Source organism: Gymnodraco acuticeps, unplaced genomic scaffold, assembly GCF_902827175.1.
Source record: "Gymnodraco acuticeps unplaced genomic scaffold, fGymAcu1.1, whole genome shotgun sequence".
Lineage (NCBI taxonomy): Eukaryota > Metazoa > Chordata > Actinopteri > Perciformes > Bathydraconidae > Gymnodraco > Gymnodraco acuticeps.
Genome location: NW_022990021.1, coordinates 173386 through 187734, shown reverse-complemented (window position 1 = coordinate 187734; position 14349 = coordinate 173386). Strand labels below are relative to the sequence as shown.

General features: G+C 40.3%; 1 protein-coding gene across 31 annotated transcripts in view; it reads right to left on the bottom strand.

The window, feature by feature from the left end:
* unm_hu7910 (un-named hu7910) overlaps positions 1–13832 on the bottom strand; it is a 32154-nt gene extending 18322 nt beyond the window's left edge. For 12 of the 31 annotated variants that reach the window (XM_034213883.1, XM_034213882.1, XM_034213874.1 and 9 more), the window contains exons 1-5: positions 11259–11902; positions 11119–11184; positions 5625–5840; positions 4599–4643; positions 2865–2933 (exon numbers count right to left, since the gene is read on the bottom strand). In XM_034213883.1, coding sequence (XP_034069774.1) covers positions 2865–2933; positions 4599–4643; positions 5625–5840; positions 11119–11184; positions 11259–11430 — 568 coding nt within the window. In that variant the 5' untranslated portion in view covers positions 11431–11902. Of the gene's footprint in view, positions 1–109; positions 149–236; positions 273–2864; positions 2934–4598; positions 4644–5624; positions 5841–11118; positions 11185–11258; positions 11975–13619 lie in introns of those variants that run through there. The other 19 variants (XM_034213892.1, XM_034213891.1, XM_034213893.1 and 16 more) reach the window with 11 other exon arrangements.
* Between the last annotated feature and the right edge of the window lie 517 nt (positions 13833–14349).

Sequence of the window (14349 nt, the reverse complement as noted above, 5' to 3'; positions counted from 1 at the left end):
CCTTTAAAGCCTGCAGTGACATGCACACTTCTCAGATTTAGTAAAGGTGGGTAACTACAGTTATTTGGGATCACGCTGTCATGCATTTACGGAACAAAGTGGACAGTACCTTTACTTTTACCCCTCTTCCTCCCCTCTTTCCTGTCCTCTACAACATGTACAAGCACACAGATCAGTCAACTGTTGGCAGAATACTAGTTTGGGAAACTCACAAAAACACACTTTTCGTACGATACCTTTCCTGGGAGCAGGAACTTTTAACTTCTTTTCATCTGCACAGGACAAACAGCAGAGGAAGTTAATGTAAACTAGTATGTCTGTATATTATAGTGTGCTGCCTCGCAAAATCAACTCTATTCAAGAAGAATCAACCCCCACCTGCCCAAAAAGCTATTTAAACAAACATTTGTATTCTGTTTTATTGCAGATTTCACTAGCTTCGTTTACACTTACATTTTTGTCAAAATATGGCTTAACGAAGAGTTTAATCTGGTACTGTTTCCTGTTTATTCCTGACCAACACAACTTAGCTTAATGGGAAAATCAGTGTATTCAGGTTTGAACCATTTTACAGCAACACAAATTGACAGAAAAAGCAGAGGTGAGAGTAATCACATTATTGTGAATATACAAATGGTGTTAAGGAAATCAGAAAGTGCCAACAATTCAAGCATATTAGTGCAAACAGACTTATCACAGAAAACGTTTTTAAAACAGTCATTGCCAAGTTACGGTCCTAGATGATATTTGGAGGAATGTTGTTTTTTACTTTTTTCTGGCCCGACCGCCTTCCACGACAGAAAACATGTTCTTTTCTGGCAGATATTTTGTGTAATAAATAAATAATAAAATAAAGCTAGGATAGAAATTAAATACATTTTTACATTCTTGAATGTCAAATTAAAAAATACAGCACATGTCCTCAATACAGCCTGCCTGCAACTGTACCAAGACCTGAATATAACGAAACTAATACAACATATAAAACTAAATAATTAATGAAAGAACCAATTTTACAATCTTAAATGTCAGAGTGAAGAGTATCCACCCTCACACAAACTGATTTAAAAACAGTCCCTGCCTACATGAAGATAACGTGACTATGACAAAACAACTATTTAGTAAAATTTAGTAAATTAATTTAAAATATTTTATGTCAAGGACTCTTAAGGTGATTTTAGTAGGTACAAATAAACAAAGCCTAAAACTGAGTGCAAAATGTACACAAAAATATTGGAAAAAAAGTCCAAATGTATAGTCCTATACTGTAAGAAGCAACATTGAAGATAAAAAAACATGTTAATGCAAGTTCATTTTTACAAATCTCTCAGATTTGTATTCAAGCGTAGAATACACACAAACCAAAATATGTAACATTTCCAAGCTACGATAACATATTTGCAGGAAGGTCCTTTTTAAAATGAAATGTTATTAAATTAATGAAAATGTATTTTACATATTAATTTTAGGGGCAAACTATTCCTGCTGATTAACAGCTTTATTGACCCAAAACGAGTGTTTTCAGGTAACTTAAGTGTACTTTTAAAAGGACTGTTTCCCAGTTTGGCCCTGCAGTTGAAACCAGGTCCATCATGGCCTCTACAACCCCCGCCCAACCCTCCTTATGATTGGTCGGTAGTGGGACCACAGATCCTTGCTATTGGCTGTGGGCTCTGCTTCCTGTCCTGCTATTGGTTCTGAAGGTCCAGTTTGACCTGTTTGACCTCCCCGTCATCAGAGGAGGTCGTGCCACCCTCCTCCTCTTTCTCCTCCTTTTTCTCCTCCTTCTCGCCCTGCTCTACAGGCGAGGACACTACGTCATAAAGGAAGGTGAAGAAGCCATACATCCAATCAGAGCCCTCGTCTGCTAAAATATCAAGAACCTCTTCAAGAGACTCGGCGTTCGGGCTACCGTCCCCATCTTTGGTCAAGCCTGACGAGAGAGAGGGAAGACATGCAGAGAGGAGGGAGGGAGGTGAACAAAAGGGGAGTTGGAAAGGGGGAGGCACAAGGTGGTGTTGTAAAGGAAAAGGAGGCAAAGGAAGAGATGGAGGGAGGTGTAAAAAAATGGAAAGTGACCGTAACAAAAACATAAAATAAAGGATGAAGCGGGAAAGAGAAAGATAGAGTTAAAGATGTTGAATATGAAGCATAGACAACAATAAATACGTTTTAACTTCCTGTCTCAGTCTCGTCAGGCTTCCTGTCTTAAACCAAAGAACGGCGGAGGACATCTTTCCTTGAATAAACTTTTAAAAAACCACATCTACAATTAGGGCTGGTTTTGTAAGAAGGACTGTCTGATACAAATCTTAATATAAATAACAAATGAAATGATACACTTTCTATAAATAAGTGAATTAAATGTAAACAAAGTTAAAAGAAAATCTAAATTTAAAATAAATAAATAATCTAAGGAATAAATAAAAGACTCTTTATCACATGACTTTTCCCATAAATCTGTGACTTTTAAACCCAATAATCTTGCGTGGCCACGTTTGAATAATAATTGAATAGACCAAAAAAAGAAAGATGCAATACAGTAACTGATTTGTTAGACTTTGAGAGGAATACGTTGTCAAATACCAAATAAAGAGTCAAGTATTATTAAAAGTTAGTACAGGTCGTTTGAACACCTCCTTTAAATATCAGAAAGGTTCCAACTGTTAGTGTCTTTTCAAACGTCATGATGCCGATTTTCTTTCTTACAGGCAACAAAAGAAAATCTCTGCTTTAGTAAACCACAATAGGAAGACTGGTTACTGTTTCAAACTGAGGCACCCCAACTCAACTGTAAACCACATCAGTCAGGCATCACACGGATACAACAGGCACAGATATAATAAATAGAAAAGGTGACTTGCCGAGAAGAACTTTAGCATCCTCCACGTCAAAGTCTCCGTCCCCGTCAGTGTCGTAGGCCGTCAGTTTGCCTGAGAGGAGAACAAAAAACTCACAATAAATATACCACTCGGGCTGGAAAATAAGATTATTTTTAAACTAAAAGACTGAACTTTGAATATTTAGTTTTAATGCAATTTTGATGCAAGTAGAATCTTCTGTTGTAAGAGATTAACAATTGCTACGTGCACACAGAGGAAGCATTTTCTAGTTAAGACCTGTGGAATTTTACTGATATTATTCAAGTGTTTTGAACGTCTTTGGATATGTATGCAGCAATTTCAGAATATGCGACTTTATTGCAATTTGAGACACACATTTGAGCATTTTACAAAAAAACAATACGAGATTTATGACCAAAAGACAAAGGAGTAACATGCTAATTTCAAAAATTATAAAAGACATGCACAAATATCACAACACCAACATTTTCAAGAAGGTGGTTATAAGAAATGAAAATAGGAGGCTGTTTAAGCACAGTTTCATTAAGTAAACATGTAATATATTCATTTTCACTAGGCAGAAATGTATAGCAATCTTCTTGCATTCCTAAGAAGATGAGACATTCAAAAGTTATTAACATGTACAAGAAAATGAAAAAAGGTGATATTATTATGACCTCCTAACCAACACAGCATATATATTCAACGTATACTGTATAGTCATGCAAGGAGCTTTGGTTAAAAAAAGCAAGTATTTATGGTCTACAACAATCAGTGTAGTTACTGGAGTTGCATTTTTCTTAATTTCATCCATTTCTACACTGCTAATACGAAGTACACATAGCACAGCATATTAAAAGCAGCACATAACAGTATGGCAAAAAGCACGAGCATGAAGTATTAATTTAGAATGGTAAAGTTGAAGGAAGAGGAAGGATGTGGTGGAGGAGGACGCTCTCTGTCTGTCATCTTTTTGTGACCCATAAAACTACTAAATCTCCACAAGGGCTTACTTCAATATACAATAATCCAAGTTAGTGAGATTTGTCTTTAGAAATATACAACCAGAACAACATCTGGAAACACATTTTTGAAATACTCATACTTTTGATTTAAGTATATATTATGCTTTTCTTATAAAAGTCCTTTTTGCAGATGAGCAAACATACTGCTGTGTGAGCTTATCTGTTCACTTGTGGTTTTCCATGTTCTCATTTTGGTTTAGTAAGAAACCACAGTTTAGTTTCTCTTTCTCTTGCTTTGTCTGCAGTCATTTACATACGTGCTAAACACCAACATCATCATAGTGTCTCCTCATCTGAACAGGTTATGTTAGATGTGTCAGAGTGGGGTGGTATGAGGAACTTGAGCCCTTATCTGGTGTCATTTTCTATACTCTCTTTATATACGCCAGACTCCATTGAAGAAACGGTCATTTAACCCCTCACAACACGGAGGTTCTGGTCGGCTGCTGCCTGAATCTTTGGGTTCTTTTTTCTGTTATTGGGTGCCTTTAGTGGTTAGCTTGAATTCACATTAGATGATTTAAATTAGCATTTTCTTCTTAACTCCAGCATTTTTACACAAGGTTTGTTTTACATCTTCATTATTAATCTACCTGTCTAAACTCACTTTAATTCAACTATTTCCCTCCCATCTTATCCTTCTAAACTCATGATATTCTTAGGAGGATATGGTGAAGCACACAGTGGAACGAGGAGCTGTACGACTGCAGTTTAAATCTCAACCGTGTACCTTGTAAAACTTCTGAAAAGTTCAAGCGAAACTCCTTCGCTCTGGCTGCATGAGGAGAAAACACAGAGAGGAAGGAGGAAGAAGAAGACAATAAGGGCTATAGCATGTTCACCTCTGAGTGCTGTGAAAAGGGCTGAATTAGTACAAAGAAATACAGATTAAAAACAGACCTGCATGATAAGTTATTTTAAATGAATATTCCAACAATTAGATTGACACTGCAGATGTTTCAGTTTTGTTATATATTTTACAGATCATGCAGCCCTGACAGACTTTAGTCACAGAGCAGAGAGAGGAAACACACAAGCCTAATTGAACATACAGCTCAGTTAACACAGAGAGCTCCATATAAAGCAGGAATGTAAACCTGACACAGAAGACAGTTATATCTCATATCGTGAGTCAGAGGAGGTGAAGTTTGAGATAAGATAAACATGTCATCTGACACGTAACAGCAGTGTGTGTGTGTGTGTGTGTGTGTGTGTGTGTGTGTGTGTGTGTGTGTGTGTGTGTGTGTGTGTGTGTGTGTGTGTGTGTGTGTGTGTGTGTGTCTGAGAGGAAGAGCTTGTATGACTGTCATAACCACATAAAGACAGATGTTGAAACATACTGTCTGATGTGTGAGTGTGTGTGTGTGTCTGTGTCTGTGTCTGTGTGTGTGTGTGTGTGTGCGTGTGTGGTGGTGTGTGTGTGTGTGTGTGTGTGTGTGTGTGTGTGTGTGTGTGTGTGTGTGTGTGTGTGTGTGTGTGTGTGTGTGTGACAACACAACACTATTAGCAGTCAACATCCTCAAAATAAGAAACCAACTTCCTATTTTTAAAGATTCCATGACCATTTTTTAAATTTGATTTCAGACGTTAACATTTTTGATTCATAACATCTAATTAAATTAAACTCTCAAGACTTTGAAAGCAGAAGAGAGAATCATGGAATTTCACTAGTATCGGTATAGTCTACTAATATCCCGACATCCCAGAACTGCATGTTTCTTGCACCTAGAAAAGTCACAATTATCCTCTAACTTACCGATGACACTGTCGTAGTCCACAACATCGAAGTAGACGACGGCCACGGAGCTCCAGACTCCGAGCAGGGCGAGGACTACAAACCAGGTGAACATGGAGTACTTAGCCCCTCCTCCTCCTCCTCCTCCTGCTGCTGCTGCTGCTGCTGCTGCATCTCCTCCTGATCCTCTCTCCGTCCTCTTTCCATTCTTGCTATCCACTGGCGCTGACTTTCCCTCTGGGGACATGAAAATCAAATCAAAGTTATATAGCCAAAGATTTTAAAATGACACATTGGTCGAAGGGGGGCTTTACAGATTTCACATTTGAAAAACAAACACCCATAATTCATTTGAAACCTGCTTCACAGGTCTCAGCACTCAAGCCTGCATTATTAATATAGGCAGGGCCAGTCTATTGATTGCGTGAAGTAGAACCGCGTGACTCAGTAATCTTTTAGCTCAAAAAGCATTTAAATACCGCATTTAAGAACTGAGAAATCAGGCGTCCATTTTTAGGTATCACTTTCCTGGAGCGTCAGCTTCAGCGTCAGACAGCCGAAGACTGACAAAGACATTGCAGTCCTACAGGAGTCACGAGGGAGGCAAAGAGGAGGCAAATCCTACTTTGATTGAGCTAAGTATCGCTGGTGTTTTTATTTTCTATTTTGTTTCATTTTATTTTGTTGTTTAGCCCCTCATGCTATAATCATGTGTATTTTCTCCATTCCTGTTCATGTGTCTTCTCGCAATTATCACTGGCCCCGTGTATCTCGTAATCGATATAACCGGCCTGCTCTCGTCTATCCCACATGCTCCACTGAGATCCAACATCTAGTTTCAGGTGGCCTGTGGAACTGCCAGTCAGCTGTTCCTAAGGCTGACTTCATCTCTGGCTACACCTCCCTGCAGTCTCTGGATTTCCTTGCTCTCACTGAGACCTGGATTACTCCATCCAACACATCCACCCCAGCAGCTCTCTCCACAGCATATTCATTCTCCCATACACCCAGACCCACTGGCAGAGGAGGTGGCACTGCTCTCCTGCTCTCTCCCAAATGGAGCTTTTCCCTCTTCAAGCTACCTAACTTCACTCCTTCCACCTTTGAGTTCCATGCCGTCACAGTAACCCATCCTATACAGTTAACCATTGTTGTTCTCTACCGTCCACCAGGCGCCTTGGGGGACTTCTTGGAGGAATTAGATAATCTCCTCTCACTCATCCCTGAAACTGGTAAGCCCGCTGTACTTCTCGGAGACTTCAACCTCCAGACGGGGAAGATAGACGAACTAACATCTCTGTTAACCGCCTTTGCTTTCTCACTGTCTCCGTCCCCACCGACTCATAAAGCTGGCAATGTCCTTGATCTCATATTCTCAAGGAACTGCGCTACTTCTAACCTCTCTGTAAACCCGCTCCACACATCCGATCACTTCTTCATTTCATTCTCTCTATCCCTTTCCAAACATAACAAACTAATCTCTTCCCATCCTACACTTGTCCGCCGTAACCTTCGCTCCCTCTCCCCCTCTACCTTTGCCTCGTCGGTGCTCTCAGCCCTCCCTTCCTCTGATTCGTTCCAACTCCTGCTTCCAAACTCTGCTGCAGAAACTCTCCTCTCTACTCTCTCATCCACTCTGGACTAGCTCTGTCCTCTCACATCTCGGCAGGCTCGTCAGTCCCCTCCTGCTCCCTGGCTAAATGATGCACTGCGTGCTAATAGAACCGTCCTTAGGGCAGCAGAGCGGAAATGGTGGAAATCCAAACACCGTGACGACCTCCTAACCTATCAAGCTCTCCTCTCCTCTTTCTCTGCTTCGATCTCTCAGGCAAAAAGCACTTTCTTTCAAGATAAGATCCAATCTTCCTATTCCAATCCTAAAAAACTATTTTCCATCTTCTCCACCCTCTTGGACCCTCCAAAAGCTCCTCCCCCCTCCTCACTTCTGTCAAGCGACTTTGTTACCCACTTTGAAAAAAAGGTTGATGATATTCGCTCTTCTTTTTCTGACTCACCTTTACTCACCGCTGGGTCACCAGACCCTCCTTCCACCAACACACTTACCTCCTTTTCCCCTCTCTCTCCAAGTGAGGTTCTTACCCTCATTACCTCTGCCCGCCCTACCACCTGTCCTCTGGACCCTATCCCTTCAAACCTCCTTCAGACTATCGCTCCTGATATTCTACCGTTTCTCACCCATTTCATCAACACTTCTCTAACTTCTGGTCACTTTCCAAACAGTCTCAAGGAGGCAAGAGTAAACCCTCTCCTAAAGAAACCCACTCTCAACCCGTCTGATGTTATAAACTACAGGCCTGTCTCTCTCCTCCCGTTCCTGTCTAAATCACTTGAACGCGCTGTCTTTAAACAACTCTCCTGTTATCTCAATCAGAACAACCTTCTGGATCCGCACCAGTCTGGTTTCAAGGCAGGTCACTCCACAGAAACTGCTCTCATTGCTGTCACGGAGGAACTGCACACTGCCAAAACTGCATCCCTCTCCTCTGTCATCATCCTGTTGGACCTGTCTGCTGCATTCGACACGGTGAATCATCAGATCCTCCTTCGCACTCTCCAAAAACTTGGAGTTTCAGGCTCTGCTCTTTCCCTCCTCACCTCATACCTGAAAGACCGTACCTACAGGGTGACTTGGAGAGGGTCTGAGTCCGACCCTTGTCAATTAACTACGGGGGTCCCTCAGGGCTCTGTTCTTGGTCCCCTCCTCTTCTCCCTGTACACAAACTCGCTCGGATCAGTCATTAGCCCGCATGGTTTTTCTTACCACTGCTACGCTGACGACACCCAATTAATTCTGTCCTTTCCCCGCTCAGAGACCCAGGTCGTCGCACGCATCTCTGCTTGTCTAGCTGACATCTCTCAGTGGATGTCTGCTCACCACCTCAAGCTCAACCTTGACAAGACTGAGCTGCTCTTCCTCCCGGGAAAAGATTGTCCCACTCTTGACCTAACAATCAACATCGGCACCTCAGTTGTTTCCCCGACTCAGACTGCAAGGAATCTGGGTGTGACCCTAGATAACAATCTGTCCTTCACTGCAAACATCGCTGCTACAACCCGTTGCTGCAGATACACGCTTTACAACATCAGGAAGATACGTCCCCAGCTGACTCAGAAAGCGACTCAGGTTCTGGTCCAGGCTCTCGTCATCTCACGCCTAGACTACTGCAACTCCCTCCTGGCTGGTCTACCTGCATGTGCCATCCGACCTCTGCAGCTCATCCAGAATGCAGCGGCTCGTCTGGTCTTCAACCTTCCTACATTTCCCCACACCACTCCGCTCCTCCGCTCCCTTCACTGGCTTCCGGTAACTGCTAGAATCCACTTCAAGACACTGGTACTTGCTTACCGTGCTGCGAATGGATCTGGCCCTTCCTACATCCAGGACATGGTTAAACCGTACACCCCAGCGCGTGCACTATGCTCTGCATCAGCCAAACGACTCGTTGCGCCCTCGCTGCGAGGGGGACCCAAGTTCCCATCGGCGAAAACACGTGGGTTTGCTGTCCTGGCTCCAAGATGGTGGAATGAGCTCCCCATTGACATCAGGACGGCAGATAGCTTGCACATCTTCCGGCGCAAACTGAAAACTCATCTCTTTCGACTCCACTTCGAGCGTTAGAACTATTAACGAAACACTTTTATACTAATAAAGGACTGGCTTATCTAAAGCCAGTTGAGTAGCACTTGAAATGTTTGACTCTATGAAACCGGATGTACTTATATGATTCTGTTTTCTTCAAGGTTGTGTCTTCCTGGTCGAATGTACTTATTGTAAGTCGCTTTGGATAAAAGCGTCAGCTAAATGCAATGTAATGTAATGTAATGTAATTTGGAATATGTTATAAACCTCAGGAAGAAAGTTAGATAGGGGATCTCTTTGGAACAGATGTTTTTTGCACAGAATATATTTACAATCAATTTAAACCGAAGACAGTATTTTACAGTGTCTGGTAAGAGGAAATCTCAAAGCTTAAATATGTAGTTTTATTCAGTTATGATGGAAGAAAACACTGTTATATATTGTATACAAAACATAATTGACTTAGGTCCTTATAAAAAGGGTTTTTAAGTATGTATTCATTGTGCCACTTGATAAAAAGACAATATGGCAGGAGCAGAAAGGGGCATGCCGACCCAGGAATAGAGTGAGAGACCTGCAGTCAACATGACCCTGACATAAAGAGAGAAAGAGAGAGAACAGCTGTTTGTACACCACTGACAACTAGAATAGCTTCATCTAATGAACAGTAATGGCCTTAATGTTAAAGGCAGAAACAGAAATAGCTTGGTATATTGTTAGCATGGTGCTGAGTTTTGTTTCTAAAAGTTAAAAGGTTTTGTTTCTGCAGTGATGCAACATGCTGGGTACAACAAGTGTGCATGGGGTCTTTAAAATGTTTTATTTAAAGAGGTGTTAATGCAAGAGGATGGAATATCAACCAATAGAGCTTCAGGAGCTAACCAGGTAAAGGTCCAATTCATCCTATTTAACACAACGTGGAAGCTCTTAGTCTTGGATAAACATTAATGGAATATCCAGTTCTTTGAAGAAGAAAAAAGAATAGACTGAATGTGGGATGCCAATAGCATGCGGAACTATAATTAAACTGCCTTTAAAATTCATTTGACTTCCGATCGGCCCAATCTGCTTATACTGCAAACAAGACCTAAGGAAACATATATACATGTATATTCAGGATCTCTAGCTCCCAATAATGAATTCTGATGATTGATGCAGAACATTGTCAATGTGTAGAAAATGATCTAGTTTTTGGAAAAATATCCATAAAAAGGTACTAGTTTGGAAATATAAATGCTCCAAGACTTAATAATACACCCATTCAAAGCTTCAAATGCTGTTAGTCAGCAGGCAAGGAAATAGAATATGAAATTAAATAAATATCAGATTTTCTGTTAATACTTTAAGATGGACCAATGTCAAATCAAGCCATACCAGGAGATATTATGAAAGGAAATTAGCCAATGTCTAAACATGCCAAACCAAGACAAATAGAAACCATGATGAACCACTGGATCCAATTTACACCAAGAAACAACTCTAACCCAACACTGGGAGGCTGGTATTGTGAAAATAAGCTAGACAGGATGTATTAAGTTTGCATTGAAAGTATAATAAGGGCATAAGGCAACCCAAAACAATCTATCCACAACAAACCAAACTATAAAGTTATCCATCTGTATATCATGAGCTCTCCTCCTTATAAGCACACACTTACCATGCCAAACCAAACCAAACCAATTCATGCCTTGTTTCCTAAACAATTAATTTCACTGTAAGGCTTTTATTGTGAAATTAAGCTACAGGATGTATTTTAATTTCCATTAAATGCATACCACAAAGTTCACAAACCCAAACCAAACCAATGTAAACCAGGACAACCCAAACTATGGTTAACTTCTCAGTTTAAACACTTAAATAACCATACCAAACAAAACCAATCCATGCCAAACCGAGCTCACAAACTCTTCATACCTGTCTCCTGAACAACAGGCTGCACCTCCACTTCTGTCTGAGGGACCTCTTCCTCTTTAACGCTCCCTAACCGGGCCAAACCAGGCAAGATAAGAACCAAACCAAACCAGGTCAAATCTAAAATCCTTCACCAGGCCTACCTGTCTCTTGGATCTCCTCCTCTTCCTCTGATAAACCTATCAGTGGCTCCTCTTCTTCAGTGTACACCTCCTCCTCCTCCTCCTCCTCCTCCTCCTCCTCCTCCTCCTCGTTTTCAGCATTGATCTCCTCTACAGGAGGTGAGGAGGAGCCGTAGTGGCGGTAGCGTTGCATGTCTCAAAAAAAGATGCCAGAACCAGGCAAATGCAGGCTAAACCACCATCACAATGAATTACAAATATGTGTACCAGAATATAATACGATGGAAACCTTTATTCCAGTCCAGGAATTAAAGGGTGCCAAAACTATTCAGACTTTCTGAAAAGACGTCAAAGCACTTGAGGAAGACTGTAGTAGTTTCAATAATAGTTGCACACTAAACCACCATTGCAAAGAATAACAAACTTTTAAAATAAAAAAAGATTTTCCACACTGAGAAAATAAGAATTACACAAAATCCAAACTATTTAAACTTTACAAAAGATGACAAAGTACTGTACAAAAAAGGGTTTTGTTGAAGGGATAAAAATAGAAGAAATACAAATATTCCAAATGATGAATCGTCCAAACCAGCATAAAGATAGTGTCAGTGAAGAAGGAGAAGCACAGAAAGTGACAGAGAAATAAAGAGCTCCTCCTCTTCCATCCAGAACCTGATCCACACTATTATTAGAGTGTGTGTGAGTGTGTGTGTCTGTGTGCGAGATGCCATTGAGGACAGAATAGCCCACCAATAACCTTGACACTTGTTTGTTCACACACACACACACACACACACACACACACACACACACACACACACACACACACACACACACACACACACACACACACACACACACACACACACACACACACACACACACACACACACACACACACACACACACACACACACACACAAGCATGCACACACACTCTTAACTGTGGGAGAATTAAAGGGACAGTATGTGCATTCTGCAGATCATGTTATACCTCACAAAGTGGACATTTAACACAAGTGAATTCTTACGATGCAAGTTTTTTTTGGAAGTTATTCTACACCAGATCATATTTTATTTAAATACTTCAAGTGCTTGACACGGCTTACTTTAACGCTGAAACTGAACACCTTGGACTGTACTGAGGGGAATTGCACAATTAATCAATGATGGTTGCAGCTTGACCTTAACTTACTAGATAATATATATACAATTTACAGAAATGTGCCAAATGCCTCTAATGCATCAGCCTTAAAACAAACAACTTCATACACTAGTATTTAAATAGGAAATATCCAGTAGCTTTCAACCATTAGAAGTAAAAAAAAATGTAAATAGAAAATGAATGAGTTTTCCCAATTTTAAACTCTGAATATCAAAATGTAATTCAACTACAATGGTGTGCAAATATGGGGTGTGGGAGAATCACAAGAATAAATGTAGTAACAACAAAGATGTAAAGCAAGAAAGGATGAGAAGGTCCATGAACTCACAGCAGTCATATTTATAATAACAGAAATATTTGTGTACTATTATGTGATCATGATGAAGCTTTGCTCTGATTATTAAACAACCTTTAATGTTTATGTCAGGCCTATACATGTAATATACGGTGGATTTGTCTGACTTTGTCTTCAACCCCTAACTGCTGTCTGTTAAAAAGTTAATAGCTTGTTAGCTTTTGTTAGCTAAGCAAACCATCATCTATGGTAGCTAGGTTAGCTTAGCGTCATTTACAGGGCTCACTTCCATGTTACCGCTGGACAAACAAGTTATCAGTCACACAGAGGCAGAGCATTATTTCATCTATACTTAACCATTTTGTTTAGTTGGACAGCCAAAGTCAACACAGTATTCCGGATATATTGACTGCTAGAAAATAAATTGCTTAATTAGCCTCGAATTCTTGCTTTGTGAGAACGTTAAACCAGACTCTATTGAAAATTCATGCAGTTAAATATTATCTTGTTTAGAGCCAAAGCAAACCATTTTAATGACACACATTAAAACATTTGCATAAACAAATAAAACCCACTACTCAATTCGGCATAGGTGAAAAACACAAATTGTCTTTACTTGACTGAAATTTTATGTTTTACATCCGGTTAAAACTGTTTCTACACACCCAGCAGGACGCGCATTTTCCTCAAGAGGATAGTGGGAACCACGGAGGATCCAGCAGAGAAAGCGGTCAATTGTGTTGCATATCGTGTCGGTATGTAAGCCGAATTGAAGAAAAGATACAAATCATTTATTTAAAACATTTGCCTTCGTTCTGCGATAAATGCATATTTCCCGATAGGTGTAAGACTTTAAATTGCAGGAAAATGCTACCGAAATATGGGAGAGGTGCGTCGATGGGTCGGAGAAAAGGGTACTGACCTTTTTTGGAGTGGGTTTTGGGAGTCTTTTTCTGGGCCATTGCTTCGTAAATTCTGCGATGTTTCAGCCTTGCAGCCACGAACTAAAAAGCTAATATATCTGTAATTGAGACAAACACATGAGAAGTAAGCTCTACTGCTCGCTTAATTTTCTGCGTTCTCATTGATGAAGCTACGAGTTGTCCAACAAATCACGTCCTCACTTGGATACCAGTAAAGCCAAAGTCCATAGTAACCGTGATGGACCTTACATTCAACCAATCACAGCCAGAGAAAGAGTCAATAGGCGGGACTAAAGGTGGGTTTTCAGGATTCTGGACCAATCAGGTTTCGGTGCAGGTTCCCAGCGTTGTCCCCTCTCTTTGGAAATGATGAAAAACGTGGCAGCAGAGGAAGAGGAGTCTTCACATCTGGGCGGAGAAATAATGATGAATATATTTTAATACACTTTTTTGGTACACCTAATGCATTAAATCATATGTTTTTAATGTTTTACATTTCAATGGCATAATAAATAAATAAAAATAAGAAATAAAACCACATTATAAGAAAACACATCACATTGAAGTATACAAAAATATATTCTTAACAATACATTATAAAGACAAATCATTATCATCAAATCTAATTAGAGGTAAATAAAGGGAGCAGCTCCTCCTACAGTATTTACCGTCCTACTTTACTAGAATGTTTATTAGGGATGCAAACTCTATGTAAACCGTACAGAGCAG